The sequence below is a fragment of the Eptatretus burgeri genome, chromosome 15, assembly GCF_056783735.1.
Source record: "Eptatretus burgeri isolate ZD-2024b chromosome 15, Ebu_testis_v1, whole genome shotgun sequence".
NCBI lineage: Eukaryota > Metazoa > Chordata > Myxini > Myxiniformes > Myxinidae > Eptatretus > Eptatretus burgeri.
The window spans coordinates 70,208,312-70,224,563 of NC_140975.1; the positions used below are offsets into that span (position 1 = coordinate 70,208,312).

At 45.3% G+C, this 16,252-nt stretch overlaps 1 protein-coding gene across 8 annotated transcripts in view; it reads right to left on the reverse strand.

Moving 5' to 3' along the window:
• The window catches only part of LOC147012484 (uncharacterized), a 59,820-nt gene extending 43,758 nt beyond the window's left edge, over nucleotides 1-16,062 (reverse strand). For 3 of the 8 annotated variants that reach the window (XM_085856805.1, XM_085856804.1, XM_085856798.1), the window contains exons 1-2: nucleotides 3,781-3,918; nucleotides 2,502-2,596 (exon numbers count right to left, since the gene is read on the reverse strand). In XM_085856805.1, the coding sequence (XP_085712931.1) occupies nucleotides 2,502-2,565 (64 nt within the window). In that variant the 5' untranslated portion in view covers nucleotides 2,566-2,596; nucleotides 3,781-3,918. Of the gene's footprint in view, nucleotides 1-2,501; nucleotides 2,597-3,780; nucleotides 3,919-10,773; nucleotides 11,869-12,156; nucleotides 12,256-15,128; nucleotides 15,252-15,912 lie in introns of those variants that run through there. The other 5 variants (XM_085856802.1, XM_085856800.1, XM_085856801.1 and 2 more) reach the window with 5 other exon arrangements.
• Between the last annotated feature and the right edge of the window lie 190 nt (nucleotides 16,063-16,252).

Here is a 16,252-nt window from a genome sequence, read left to right on the forward strand (position 1 = left end):
TATTCACAGAGCTGCCTCAACGACGCCAAGTCTGGCCTTTCACTCAAGCAGATTGGCAGGGACAGCAAGCAGCCATCTCTCTTCAGGACTGGTCTCCCATATCTACTGCCCCTGATGTTAACTCAACCTGGGAATTCTTCCACAGTAACCTGCTCCCTCTCTCATGGACAGATTCATCTCACCTAATCTTCAATTATCCCACCCATGGTTCACAAAATCCTGTGATTAGGCAGTTGCTCTGAAACGACTTGCCTTCTCTTCCTGGAAGGCTAATCTGACTGAAGCCAATCTGATTGCATTCCAAAAAATTCCGCAACAAGTGTGTGTCTACTCTCAGGAGAGCCAGAAACAAAATCTGTCTAACCTCTTGAATGAACTTTCAAACTTGTCTCCCTCATCTAAAACCTGGTGACACCTTAAGTCCGTCTTTGGCATATACTCAGAGTCCATCCCTTCCTTCACTTCAAATGGCATCACAGCCGATACTGCTCATGAGAAGGCCGAATGCCTCAATTCTGTGTTTGCTTCTAAACATTGCGTCGTCGTCCCCATCCCCGTCCCCCCACTGTCGGTACCAATCCTTCTCTGTCAAACCGAACTGCTCCTGGACTATGTCTTTTGTACCTGAGAAGTTGGAGAAGGTTCTTTCGACTCTCAACTCTGCTGCTGGACTGGACGGTATCAGCTCACGTGTACCAATATAATCTGCTCTGCTGCCGCTGCACATCGTCCATCTGCCCTTTTCACCCTGTCATTTGCGCTAGGTCATCTACCACCTGCTTGTAAATCAGCCATCACTGCATTACACAAAAAAGGTGTAAAAACTGATCACCTGAACTGCAGACCTCTCAGATTACTTCCAATCATCAGCAAGGTCATGGAATCCATCATCACAGTTGATATGAAATCCTTCCTTTTCTCCAACAACCTCATGTTAGATCATAAATTTGGATTCAGACTAGGTCACTCCACCTTGGACATGCTGCTTTTACTCACCCAACAATGGATGGAAGCCTTCAATGTCAGACATTAAATCAGGACCGTCTCCCGAGAAACATCTCGTGCTTTTGATACAGTCCGACATCCTGCCTAACTCTCAAAACTCTACACATGGCTAACTGACTTCATCTACTCACCGAGCCAACATTTCGCTCTCAACAGAATCCTTTCATCTCCTCTCCCTGTCAAGGTCAGAATGCCCCCAAGGCAGTGTTCTGGGCCCAGTCCTATCCCTGATCTTCATCAATGATCTCTCCGACTCTCTGGAAAACCCTCTTCATTTGCTGATGATGCCACCCTTTGCCGTGACATCCCTCATCATTAAGACAGGTAGGCTGCAGCCTCTTCCCTCTCTTCAGACCTTGAAAAAAAAATAAAAAACCACAACCTGGTCAAACACTTGGAATATATATATATATATATATATATATATATATATATATATATATATATATATACATATATACATATACATATATACACATCTCCAAAAGGACCATCTGGCAAACCTTCCCATCTACTTTAATAATCCTCTTGAGGAAGTTTTGTCATTCAAACCGCTGGGTCTCACCATCAGCCATGATCTTTCTTGGGCGAACCACATTTCAAAGTTGGCTTTCAGAGCCAGCCGCCGACTGGGCATCCTCCATCGTACAAAGTCCTTCCTTGGAACACCTGAACTCCTATCCACCTACAAGGCCTTAATCTACTTCTTGATGGAGTACTGCTCTCCCCTCTGAGCTAGGTCCCCTGCATCACACATTGCTCAGCTTGATGCTAGTGAAATAAAGGCCTTCAAGATTATTGGAATCTTCCGTGATGAAGAAGATCCTAAAAAAAGACAAAAAAAAAAAACATCGAATTGTCGACTTCAACTTACCGCGAAAGGTTGATGATGACTCCGTCCAGTGTGAGCGGTGTCCCACAAGCTGTTACTCTTGAGCGTGGGTGGATACAGTCACAAGTTCAAGAAGAAGCAAGAAATGGTGCATCACCAGTGGGCCAATTTGGTGTAGTGTCCACAAAATAATATGATCCACTCGGTGGCTCGTGTGTCATAAATGACCAATGCCCACAACCTCAATCCGGGATCACGGCTCACCTCAACTCATTCGTTCCTCGGTTCCCCCCCCCCCTCCACCTGTGGAACCAACTTCCACATCCTCTTCAATTTCATTCTTCCTTGCCGGTCATCAAGACAGCCGTTTTTACCACCATCTCAAATCGTCCCAATCCAAAACAATCTTTTCAACCACACATGTTCAGTGTGTGACGTCTTCCATGAGCCTCGACTATTATATACATGTTTTTTTTTTAAGCCAATACTTTGGAGACCGTTCAGGAAATCAAACAACCAAGAGGACCGACTGACTAGTCCTTACCAAGGACGTTCCACGGTTCCAGTACATGATGGAGGATCAAATTAGCACGCGATTCACGTGTCGACACATCGGGGACATTAAACACGTGACAGTCACACAGGTGGAGAGAAAAGGTCTTACTGAGGGACTGCAGGACCTGCATTCGAAGGAACCAAGCAATGAGTAGTAGTAGTAGTTGACACATATCCAGTCGTTTTAACCGCCAGGATCACCATCTGGGACAAGATCACAGGATGACAGATCGAAACCATCAGAAGCAGGTGTGTGTTCCATTACCAAGCAGCTTGGAGAGTGCTCGCAAACTGGCTTCACCACTCAAACATGCACTCGAGCGAAACCATCGATAAGGAACGCCTGGCTTGGCAAACAACAAGCTGCTTCGCAATGGGACACACACCTGAACAAGGAGTACTGTTAAAACTACAACCACAACTATAACTACAACTACACAACAGCACATCAGAGAAAAGCACATCAACAGCCAGGACCCGACGATGGATGGCATGGGGGTGGGGGGCCAGGACCCGACGATGGATGGCATGGGGGTGGGGGGCCAGGACCCGACGATGGATGGCATGGGGGTGGGGGCCAGGACCCGACGATGGATGGCATGGGGGTGGGGGCCAGGACCCGACGATGGATGGCATGGGGGTGGGGGGCCAGGACCCGACGATGGAGGGCATGGGCGTGGGGGCCAGAACCCGACGATGGATGGCATGGGGGTGGGGGCCAGGACCCGACGATGGATGGCATGGAGGTGGGGGCCAGGACCCGACGATGGATGGCATGGGGGTGGGGGGCCAGGACCCATCGACAGGTCGGGGTGGGGTTAGGATCCAATAAATAGCACAGGAGTGGGGAAGGGGAGTGGGAAAGGGGAGGGAGTGGGGTGGGGAAGGGAGGGAGTGGGGTGGGGAAGGGGAGGGAGTGGGGTGGGGAAGGGGAGGGAGTGGGGTGGGGAAGGGGAGGGAGTGGGAAAGGGGAGGGAGTGGGAAAGGGGAGGGAGTGGGGTGGGGAAGGGGAGTGGGAAAGGGGAGGGAGTGGGGTGGGGAAGGGGAGGGAGTGGGGTGGGGAAGGGGAGGGAGTGGGGTGGGGAAGGGGGGAGTGGGAAAGGGGAGGGAGTGGGGTGGGGAAGGGGGAGTGGGAAAGGGGAGGGAGTGGGGTGGGGAAGGGGAGTGGGAAAGGGGAGGGAGTGGGGTGGGGAAGGGGAGGAGCGGGGAAAGGGGAGGGAGTGGGGTGGGGAAGGGGAGGAGCGGGGAAGGGGAGGGAGTGGGGTGGGGAAGGGGAGGAGCGGGGAAGGGGAGGAGCGGGGAAGGGGAGGAGGGAGGTTCTCAGGTGCATAAACAATAAACAGTTTTATCAATTTAAAATCGAAATCCCTCCTTATTGAACAACTTACACACAAAGTTAATGATTTACAATCACCACGTTCCTGTTTAATGTCGTCCCTTTCTTTAATCTTTCTTTCTTTACTCGAACCCTCACCAATTGATCATTTCAACACACAAACAAACCCACTCCTTGTTTAAAATAAATAAATAAACGACCCTCCTGCGGTTATATTAATGACCTCAAACACATGGCACACGTGTAATTAGTAAAGGCCTCATTAGCGATTCATTGGTTCAAGAAGAAGAAGAATCTAAGTCGTCATCCTCCTGTTACAGTTTTTCTCCATAGTTTAAACACTGAAACTGTTTAACTTGGTGTTGGCTTAGTGTTAGTGGTTAAGGTGGTGGTTTGGGATCTGATGGTCCTGAGTTCAAACCCCGTTACCCGCTGAATTAACACCAGGTGGGGTTGACTCAGCCTGTCATCCTGAAATGAGTCCCAGGGTAACAGCCAAGAGGCTGCCACGAAGGGAAGGGGAATCAACGGATTGATTAAATCTGGTATTGGTGTGGCGCAGGCATGATGGGTCCAATGGCCTCCTCCTGTGCATCATTTCCTTGTATTATCCTTGTTCAAAATGGTGCTTTGAACCCAATGAGGAAAACTTGGAGTTCATGTGCAAAAAGAAAGAAAATTTCTTCAAAACTTTCAGCACATTTCGCTTGTTTTCACACAAATTTCATTCTCATTTAACACTTTTCCAAAACACTTCACACAATTCTCCTCATTCGGCACAATGTTCATCAAGTAATCTCTTGTGTTCACATGGGAAACACTGCCATTCAAAATCCTCAACTTCAGCTATCAATTGAGCACACTCATCACTCACAGGTCAAACACGAGTTACTGGGTCCTCCGTCGTCATGCCACACTCGGTCCATACAATACTGCACATCTCACTTTCCTTGACACTGTCTGCAACAGTCTCATCCCAACTGATCGTAGAGAGCAAGACGGACCACAGCAGCCCATGTACATTGTCATTTGGGACAACGTCAGTTTCCACCGGACTGCTCTGGTCCGCAACTGGTTTGATGAAAAGCAACGTATTTTATCTCTGTATCTCTCACCATATTCACCTTTCCTAAATCAAATAGACATTTATACAAACCCAATAGAGGAGTTTTATACATACCCAATAAAGCGAGTATGATAGAGTTTTATACATACCCAATAGAGGAGTTTTATAACAAGCTCGAATGAGGTAAGATCCTCGTCCTCTTAATGATGACGTCATAAAAACGAATATGACGTCATTATGTTGTATCAGGTTTGCGATAAATTATCTGTGCTAATGCCCGGCTTGATTCCTGCAAACAAAATTCAAAAAGCTTGCCTAGTTTCGGAGATAATGGTGTAGGCAATTTCCATTAGCGGCGATATTATGACGTCAACTTCTTTTTCTGGGAAGAATTTCCAAAATCGGAGATGGTTACTGCCTGTGCGTGGGCTTTCTGCATACACATGGCAAGTTTCACGAAGATCCAATGAAAACTCTGGGTTGTGAAACAAAAAATGTCAAAAAATAGGAATGACTTCATAAAAATTGATACGACGTCATAGTGAAGTATCATATGTGCGGTAATTCATCTCTGCTAATGCCCTGTTCGATTCCCGCAAACAGAATTCAAAAAGCTTGCCGAGTTTCGGAGATAACTTTTTCGGCGATTTCCATTAGCGGAGATATTTTGACGTCATAACTTTTTTTTGGGAGGAATTTTGAAAATCGGAGATGGTTACTGTCTGCGCAGGGTATTTTTACATATGTTTGCCAAGTTTCAGGAAGTTTCGATGAAAACTGTAGGCTGTGAAACAAAAAAGTCCACAAGAAGAAGATGAAGAACAACAACGTGAGGAAGACTTCGAGATCGTCCACGAGGAGTTTTATACATACCAAATAGAGGAGTTTTATACATACCCAATAGAGGAGTTTTATACATACCCAATAGAGGAGTTTTATACATACCCAATAGAAGAGTTTTATACATAACCAATAGAGGAGTTTTATACATACCCAATGAAGGAGTTTTATACATACCCAATAGAAGAGTTTTAAACATACCCAATAGAGGAGTTTTATACATACCCAATAGAGGAGTTTTATACATTCCCAATGAAGGAGTTTTATACATACCCAATAGAAGAGTTTTATACATACCCAATAGAAGAGTTTTATACATACCCAATAGAGGAGTTTTATACATTCCCAATGAAGGAGTTTTATACATACCCAATAGAGGAGTTTTATACATACCCAATAGAGGAGTTTTATACATACCCAATAGAGGAGTTTAATACATACCCAATGAAGGAGTTTTATACATTCCCAATGAAGGAGTTTTATAAAAGCCCAACAGATGAATTTTTCTCAGTATGGTGGTGGAAGGTGCACGACCACAACCCCCACGTTCCTGTGACCCTACTCCAAGCAATGGAGGAGGCATGTGTGGATATCCCGGTAGTCATGCCATGGGTGGATGCGTCATGACAGACAATATTTCCCTGCTGCTTGACCAGGGAGAACATTTCTTGTGATGTCGATGAAAGTCTCTGGTCTGATGAAGAGCAGAGACAGGACCTTGAATGATTTCTTATTCTATTTTTCGTTTGTTTGTTTTCTTTAGCATTTTTTTCTTTAGACAATTGAAGTTTAGCAGTTGTTTTGTCTTTTTTACTTGTCTCCCAGAACTGAATCCCAGTGAAAAGGCAGAGGAGCTCCTTGTGAGCCAATGGCCATCCATGTCGAGTGCCTAACTGTGTCTGCGGACATCCTCCTGCACTTGGGTTACTTTTTATTAGGAGGTTGGTGGCAGGATTTGCACTCTGGCCACCGTAAAACGCTTCATTCCGCAAAACACTCCAAAAGCAGAAAATATAAAATCTGAAAACCCACTCCGTGGGAGTCCCTCCTGTGCAGCTTCCCTTCGCAGGGCAGCTCACCGGATGACGGGATTGGGGCAAAACTTTCGGGAACCCGAATCTTTGATGATGAGGGAAACCACGGGGTTACCTTCCCGGGTCAGATTGCGGTGGTGTGTGGTGGGGTGGTGCTGAAGTGTCGTCCATATACATACGGCGGTCTCCTTGGGTTAACCTGAGGTGGTCCCTTCGGGTGGGTGCCTGGAATGTCCAATCCCTAAGAGAGGATGATCACCTGTCTCTGTTATCATCGGTATTGCATTTGAACATCGGTATTGCAGCACTCTGAGGTTCAGAGACTGGATTGTGGTGAGATTATGGTGGGTGGTCACACCTACTATTGGTCTGGTTGCTCTGATGGTTACCATGCCCAAGGAGTTGCTGTTGCTGTGTCCGGAAAGCTTACTCCAATGATAATTGAGGTAACACCGGACAACGAGCATATTATGAAATAAAGGAATCGTCACTCCTTAGGTCTCATTTCCCTGGTCTCTGGATATGCTCCGACTCAGGCGAGTGATCTCACCTTGAAGGATGCATTCTACGCCACGCTCGAGTCTGTGGTTGATCAGTGCCCCAGACGAGATACACTTCTAGTCTTGGGGAATTTCAATGCATCGACTGGAACTGATAGGGATGGTTATGAGACATGCGTTGTTCTCCATGGGTCAGGAGCTGTCAACCAGAATAGCACTAAGTTCCTTGACTTTGCAAGAAGTCATGGACTTAGGGTGGCCGGTTCATGGTTTCAGCACCCACAAGCTCATCGCTGGACTTGGTATTCCAACGCTGACAGTGTGGCAAAGGAGATAGACCATGTCCTTGTTGATGGTCGCTGGAGGATGATCCAGAACTGCAGGGTCTACTGGAGTGCTCAGTTCCTCAATACTGACCACAGGCTTGTTGTAGCAACTCTGAAGTTGCACCTTAAATCCAGGAGAATGGTACCATCCCAGCCTAGGCTGGATGTTGGCAAGCTCAAGGATGAGAGGGCATCTGGGGAGTTTGTGAACAGGCTGAGTGGAGATTTGGGGGGTCTGGGTGCTTTGGGGGATCCTGAAGAGTTGTGGAGTGCCTTCAAGACTACCTTCCATGATGTTGCGGGTAGATGTCTTGGAACTCACCAGAGGGCAAAGAAGAATTTTGTCTCTTAAGCGACACTGGATACCATTGACTAGAGTCGAAGGGCCAGGCCGAATGGCAGAACTGAGCTGTTCAGGGAGCTGAGGCATAAAACTGTATGTCTGCTGAGGGTGGACAAGGAGGCCTATGTGTGAGGAATCTGTGAGGGGGTAGAGTATCACCTGTGGTCAAGGGATTCTCGTCCTGCTTACAGGGGAATTCGCGCATTGCACTCATCCAGGCCCATCCCTCGGTGTACTGCAGTGAGAGCAGAGGGTGGTAGGCTCTTGACAGAGGATTCCGAAGTGAAGGCCCGCTGGGCTGGTTACTTTGAGCGGTTGTACCATGCTGATCCACCAGCTGTCGAGTTGGATGTCAGGGGTGTTACTATCCCTATTATTGACCCTCCAATCAACTGTGGTCCACCTTCGTTTATGGAAACACAGGCTGCGGTGAACTGGTTGAAATGGGGTAAAGCTCCAGGGACCTGTGGCATCCATGTTGAACTTCTCAAGGATGGTGGAAATGTTGTACTCGTGTCGTTGCATGCAGTTCTGTGCTCTGCCTTATACCACAGGCATCATCCCAACTGACGGGAAGAGGGGCTTTGTTGTCCCTCTCTGGAAAGGGAAGGGTGATCACCAAGACTGCAACAACTACCGAGGGGTGACGCTGCTCTCAGTGCCAGGCAAGGTCTTTGCTCAGATAATTCTTGATAGGGTTCGCCACCATCTGCTTGAGCACCAGCGTCCAGAGCAGTCAGGCTTTACACCAAAGAAGTCAACGATTGACCGTATCCTTGCTCTTTGGGTCCTCACCAAATGCAGACGAGAGTTTCGGCAGGGGCTGCTTGCAGCCTTTGTTGATCTCTGTGAAGCGTTTGAATCAGTGAATCTGGATGGCCTCTGCAGGATTGTTGGTCTTCGTGGGGTGCCACCAAAACTGATCGATTTGATGTATGAACTACACTCTGGTACTGAGAGTGCTGTGAAATGTAGTGGTACCATCTCCGACTTATTTATGGTTGTTACTGGAGTTCATCAGGGGTGTGTACTTGCACCCACACTTTTCAGCACTTGTATGGACTGGATTCTCGGGAGGATGTCAGAGAGATCAAGCTGTGGTGCATCGTTTGGGAATGTCAAGATCTCTGACCTTGATTTCACAGATGATGCAGTCATCTTTGCAGAGACTCTGGATATCCTTTGGGGGCCCTCAAGGTCTGTGGCGGAGTGGCGACCCATCCAGGATTGTTCCTAAAAGCCAAGGAGACTGCTTAGGCAGCACCAACACTCTTCACAGAGTATGTTCCAAATCTCCTCCTCTCCTCGAGGTGCTGAATGAGGAGTCGGAGCCACTCGGATTACGGGTTTCCTGGATCAAAACTAAGATCCAGGCTTTCAATGACATTTTGGATGCTGCTATCTTTTCTGTACCTGTTTGTGGTGAGGATGTTGAGGTCACGGAGAGATTCACTTACCTTGGTAGTGATATTCATGTCTTTGCTGGGTGTGAGCCAGAGGTCAACAGACGTCTGGGTCAGGCCTGGGGAGTCATGGATTCACTGGACCATCGGGTGTGGCACTGCCGGTACCTGTGCGGGAGGACGAAAATCCGAATCTTCAGGTCCTTGGTGTTTCCAGTCTTGCTTTATGGATGTGAGACTTGGACTCTGACCAAGGATCTGAGACGGAGACTTAATTCTTTTGGTACCAGATATCTTCGGAGAATCCTTGGCTATTGCTGGTCGGACTTTGTGTTCAACGAGCGGTTGGTGAGAGAGACTCAAATGAGATTTGTTACCTGCATAATCCGTGAGCGTCAGCTGCAGCTGTACGGACATGTGGCTCGTTTTCCTGACGCTGATCCTGCTCACCAGATTCTCTCAGCAAGGGAGCCTCGTGAGTGGAGGAGGCCAATGGGCCGACCACGTTCCTCGTGATTGCAGCAGGTTGATCAGCATCTCAAGGAGATGGGGATGGGCCAGGCATCTGCCTGGGGGATGGCCAGACGGAGGCCCCTGGAGTACCGGCGTAAAGTGGATGCAACGATGCGCTGCTCCGGCGCATGCTCCCATACCTGCCCTGACCAGTACTGTATATTATTTTTCTCCTGTTTCTTTTTGTTTTATGTTGCCTCCTGCCTACAATGCTGTATTTTGCAAAAATAAAATGAAAACAACAAACTCAATCTCACTGTGTTTGTGTGTTCTTTTTACATTTGAGTAGGCCTATATACTGTGTAATAATTTGGATCAACGGGCTACTGGACGTAAGTTGTACATTACAACACAGGAAAAGGAAAAGCATACCGACATCTTAAGATTTTCATCATGGTGCCTTTCATTGATCACACCAGTGTGTAATTGGTATTCTCTTCATTTGATGGCTTGTGTGTATGATTTGGATGTAAAATGTCATTTTGAGGGGGAAAAACAGGGTTTTGAACACAGTGTTACATTTTTACAGAGATTTCTGAAATTTTGCAGAAACGTTTGACTGTTTTTTGTTTATAGTTTTGAGAAATGAGGTGTAGTTTCAGGAAATGTGTGTAAACTATCAAGAAGAACTGTAATTTGTAATTGGTCACTGCCTGTTGACACCAATATAAATTTTTATTGTGGACCCAAGGTATCACAAATATTCAACTACTTCACAAACAGTTTAAAACGGATCACCTCGCCGCCATTCGAGCATTTAAATTGCATCAGATGTGGAAATAGATGTGAATTGTTGCTCCCAGCTTGCGGCTCGATGTCAGAAGACATCATTTGAACTTTGGCCTCCTTCATCCCGACCCGGTTTAATTTTCATCCCGACACAATAACCTACGCTCGTCCTTCTCACCACAACCGCTACAAACACTTCAACCACCTCACCACAAACACCACAATGCTTCAAGCACCTTACCACAACCGCGACAAAACTCCGCAACCACAGTCAGCACCCCAGACACTCACCACTGTCCTTTGAAGGTACCGGTGAACCATAGACGCTACCTACGATGACGGAGGCTTGTGTTTGGAACATATTGGCATGCAGCTCAAAGCGCAAGTATGCACTGGAATCTGTTCAACATCGTCCGAATCGTCCTGTCACTCTGTTCAATCACGACCTCCATTTGGTACCCAGCTCACGTACATGGCCGGAAAGCGCTCCCAGAAACCCATACTCCATGTTACGTCTGGAGCTCCATCACGTGGCAGAGTTCGGGGGTGAATGAGGTCATTTTTGGGCTTTGGAACCTCACAGGGGCGGGGCTACTTCTTGGGAAGGTGTCCATATACCAATGGGAGTGCTGGGAAATGCCAACCAATCGTCCTGGTCTGACTTTGGGCTCCTCCCTCGCCAGACGTCTGTAAAGCACCCTGCAAAATGAGGTCTGGGTGCTGGGCGAAGAAGGAAGAGTCCTCATCAGAGAAGATGGCCTGATCAGTGGCAAGAGGATGAAGGCGGAACAAAGTAGGCGGAACAGAGTACTGAGTGGGCGGAATGCCAGACCTATCATAGACCATTAGTATTTACATTTACAGACTTTCTCACATGCCACCGGAGGGTTTCCCCTCACACATTCTGTCTCGTCTGCTGTGGACGCACAAGAGCTAAGAGAGCAACCTACAGACACACACCTCTTCTCATTTTTCCTTTTCTGCACCCCACCTGCATTTCATTTCACCTTATTTGCACTCACACACATTAGACACTCCAGTTTTCTTCTCTCTTCCCCCCTCATAAGCGACTGGGAAGCGTGGTCCCATCGGCCGCGCCAGCTACCAGAGAGATCGTCAACACCTCGTACTTTTTCTATCTTTCTTTGCTCTTTAATATCCTTGGGTGTGTGTGTGTCTGATGGCATCTGTCATGTTCGCATAAATAAGATTGTAGACGTTTACATCGGAATAGCTCTGCACTGTGTCTTTGTCTTGTAAATACTTGCATTTCTTTTGCCGCACCTCACCACTCCTTGCTTTCACATGCTGTACATATTGCTTTGAAATAAAACCTTTGATTATTGTGCCACATGCCCTTTCCTCGCCTTAATTATAAATAAACCTGCTTTTCATAAATGTACCCAGTGCGTCCTGTCTTTTCCTCCATCGGTCCAGCGTAGTCAGCACACAGGTTATCTGGGAAGTTCTGCTCCACTAATTTTCTCTTAATAGCCGGTGCGTACTCGGTAGCTCCGCTCGACTGCACCTGATACGGAAAGTTAACTCGAGTTCGCATCGAGGGCACGAGACTCCCTTTGATGCTGCCAATCCACCGGAAATGGTAACATGTGAAGTAGTGTGAACCCTGCCAAGATCGGCGGTACCAATCGGTGCTCGTGGTTGCTTAGTAACCTGCCAGTGTGCGGAGTTATCTGTGCTCGGCGGCCTCAGGACCGGGTGTTCAGGAGGAACCCGAGTGCTTCCCTTCGTGGTTGAACTCGAGCCCCAGATCTGTAACAAAAGAAAGAAGTCGGGATGGTTTCACATAATCATTTGTTGTCACCATCCCGAACATGTTTACATCATTTTTTGAGAGGAACATCCCTCTATCCCTTTACATTTTTACTCTCGACAGAGGACAGGGTATTTCATTTGGTTCCATTTGTTTGTTTGACCGTTTATTACTTGGCGAAATCTTCGATTTTGTCAAGTATGTTGGTCTGTTCCGTTTGTTGGTTTGTTTGTTTGTCCGGTCGTCTACAGCCCAAACGGCTGGACCAGTCAATCTTAAATTTTTACACATGATAGGCAATCCACCTGAGACGGTCCGCGTCCAAACCCCGTCTTAATCTGACTAAACGTCACGACGTGACGTCACACAACGTGAAAACACATTTTTGCACATAACTCAGTTGACGCCAAATTAAACTTCATTCAAATATCTAAATGATTACTAAATGCATCTTATGACAAATTACGCATAGTTTTCGCAAGCGTATGACGTCAAAGTTTTGCCTATTGACGTCATTTTAAAAAAATATTTACGCTCGTGTGCAGCCGAAACTACTGAAGTAATCGTTCTCAAATTTTAACACGTGATAGCCAATCTTGCTGAAATAGTCTGGGATCAAATCACGTCATAATCACACTTAACGTCACGATGTTACGTCAAAAAAAGGTGAAAACAAGCTTTTGAACACAACTCAGTAACCAGAAGTCGTAGCGACTTCCTGTTGACGCCAAAACAAACTTCAATGGAATATCTAAATGCTTTAAAATGCATGTTAGTACAAATTATGCACAGTTTTGGCAAGCGTATGACGTCAAAGGTTTTAGCTATTGGCGTGATATAAAAAAAATTATATTCGTTCTACAGGTCACAATTCTTAACCGATTTGGATGAAATTTTAACAGCTGATAGAAATCCACAGTGCAAAAAGATATGTGACCTTTGGTGATGTTCAAGGTCAGGATCTGGATTCTGCATCACTTTATATTATCGCCCATTATAAACCAATGGGGAATTTTGTGAATTACACATGGCTATTTCTCAAACAGTTTTGCACTTATTATATTGAAACTTATACTGTCTATTTATGCATGTAATATTAACATGTGTACAAAGTTTGATCGAAATTGACCCAAGGTCAAGGTCAGGGTCACCCAAAACATGAAAAACACACATATAAAATACATATTTTTGTTTTACAACATATTTCAAACCTGATAACGGGATCGTAAAGCTGGTTGAAAAGCAATGTTCTTGGGTATTTTCAAATATTTTCTACGATCAGAATGAAGGCACAAGCACCGATGATAAGTTGTTGAATGTCACATGGTGGCTTTAAATGAGTTGTGAAAATTTTCAATCTGCTGCCGTTACCATGACAACACGTGCCTGATAATTGTTATTTGTGACGTCGCGTCATTTTATAAATGTACGAACAAATAAACACCACACATTCCATGAGATTACAGCTTGGACCACCACACGGAAAGGTCAACTAATTCGCCAAGTGTCGTGCTAAGCACGATTTCTCATTTGTTTGTTTGTCTGCACAGAACATGAGTGTTTTTCTCTGCAACCGCTTGTCGGATTGAAATAAAATTTTCACCAAAGGAGCGACAACTCATGGAGAATGTTTTATCATAATTATGACGTCATAGATCACATGGTGTGGCAGCCATGTTGAAAAAAGGGATAAACTTTGGGCCTCTGTATCTCTGAAACTGAACCAAAGAAAAAATGGAAACTTGGCACACGGTAAGTACGCCTCATGGGGAATAAGTGTAATTTTAATTACATCATAGGTGCCTTCGTTATGACGTCATAATGGATATGTAGAACGCTACGTCTGATCAGTATGAAAATTTTTTGAGAATTATTTCGGGATAAAATGATCCACAGAAAAAAAAAATGATCACATCATCGGTCACATGGTTCGGTAGCCATATTGGATTTCCCCTAAAATCTTTTAAAAATCCTCTTCTCCATAACAGCTAGACAGATAGAGGGGAAACTTCACACAAATGTTCCCCAATCATTGGGAAGACCAGGGTATTTACAAATAATTAATATGTCGCATGGTCTGGCAGCTTTGTTGGATTGAACGAAAAATCTTTTTAAAATTATTTCTCTGGAACTGCTTCATTGGTCGACATGAAACTTCACAATTATGATCCAGTAGTGATGGGGAATACATGTTTTAAATTTCAACTTGATCAGACGCATGGTCTGACAGCTAGAGTGATCCATGCGTAAAAAAAATTTCATGGAGCGGTTTCGTAGATTTGGAGGTGTAAAGTTTTTCGGTTTTTCGAAGATGGTGCCCGTACCATGTGACCTATGACGTTATAATTATCATTATAAATTTCTTCGGGAGGTGCACCTATAGTCAAAATTTTGTGTCAATTGCACCAACATTTGCAAAGAATTTTTTTTTCATTACTTATCGAATCGAGCGTTGTGCCTGTCGAATTATGACGTCATAATGAAGAAAGCGATGACATCATCATTAATACATCTTATTCCCCAAGGGGAGTACTTGACAATGAGCCAGGTGTAAATTTTTTCCATGGAGTGGTTTCGGAGATATAGAGGTGCAAGGTTTTTCGGTTTTTCGAAGATGGCGCCTGTACCATGTGCCCCATGACGTCATAATTATGACAATTTTTTTTTACAGGAGGTGCACCTATGTGGAAAATTTCGTGTCAATCAGACCAATGGTTGCTGAATTTAAAAAAATGCAGACACGTACGTACGGCACATGCACGGGACCGATCACTTAACCCCACTTTTCGCCTCGTGAGCGCAGGGTAACACCTGTTCACCTGTGTGATGGATTAGCATCAAAACAATCGTGTGAATATATTTGTGAGGTCACCATTGCTCCAGTGGGGTTGTCAAGGGAAACAACTCGTGCCTGTCCATCTTTTACGTCACACGACGGCACACCTTGGACGTCAATGGTTTGAGGGTAATCAGCATCTGCCGGTGATGTCGGCACCTCCATTCAACACACGTTGTACGTCATCCTTTCGTTCAGGTTCATCGGCAACCATATCAAGGCGTCACGTGACACTTCTCTCAGCAAATATCATGTTGTAAATTGTATCAATCCGTGTACGAGTCCGTTCATAGCGAACGTAGTGAGCTTCATACTTAACGCGTGCACATGAGAGAATAGGAAACAACAACACAATACCCTGGCAATTTGGAATCCGTGTTGTTGGTTATGACCCTTTTGCTTCCGGTTTTTTTTGCTTCCGGTTTTTTTTTGCTTCCGGTTTTTTTTTTGCTTCCGGTTTTTTTTTGCTTCCGGTTTTTGTCATGGGGAATGATGCATGCCGGGAGATAAAGGCATCGTCGGAGACATGAAAGATCCAAATATCAGACATGGTATATATTTCCTCCACTGATTTTAATAAAGATATCTCCCGCATCATCAAGAAAATTTTTTTTTTATCGTGATTTACATTATTTGATCGCTGATCCCAAATCCAGGCCGAAGTAACCGGAAATTGCAGCATCGAATGTAAGAAGAATTCTACGTTCGCTTCTGGGTTTTGCCTATTCCATATTATTTTCTTTACACAGCCTTTACAACTTTTATTTTATTTCACCTCAATATGATATATCGTTTAAAAAAATATGTAGAACACAAATACCTTGTTTGCACTTTTCAAAACCCTTCAGTTTAAGGTGTGAGATGAGAGGAACAAACTGTGGTAAAATCGTGCTCCGTCTCAACCAATCAGATTCCCACTCACGCTCACAGGGCGGGGACACTTACATATTCTTCTTCTTCCTCTTCTCAATATTCTCTCTCTGCTTCTTCTTCTTCTTCTTCTTCTTCATTATCATCCTCCTTTTCTTTTTCTAATAACACCCCGTGTCTAATTTCTAGTCAGGACTCATGTCATGTCCTTTTACTCAACACTGTGTGGGTTATTAGGTGTTTTATGAACTCTCTCTCTCGTTGTATAAAAGTGAAGGAGTTTTAGGGAA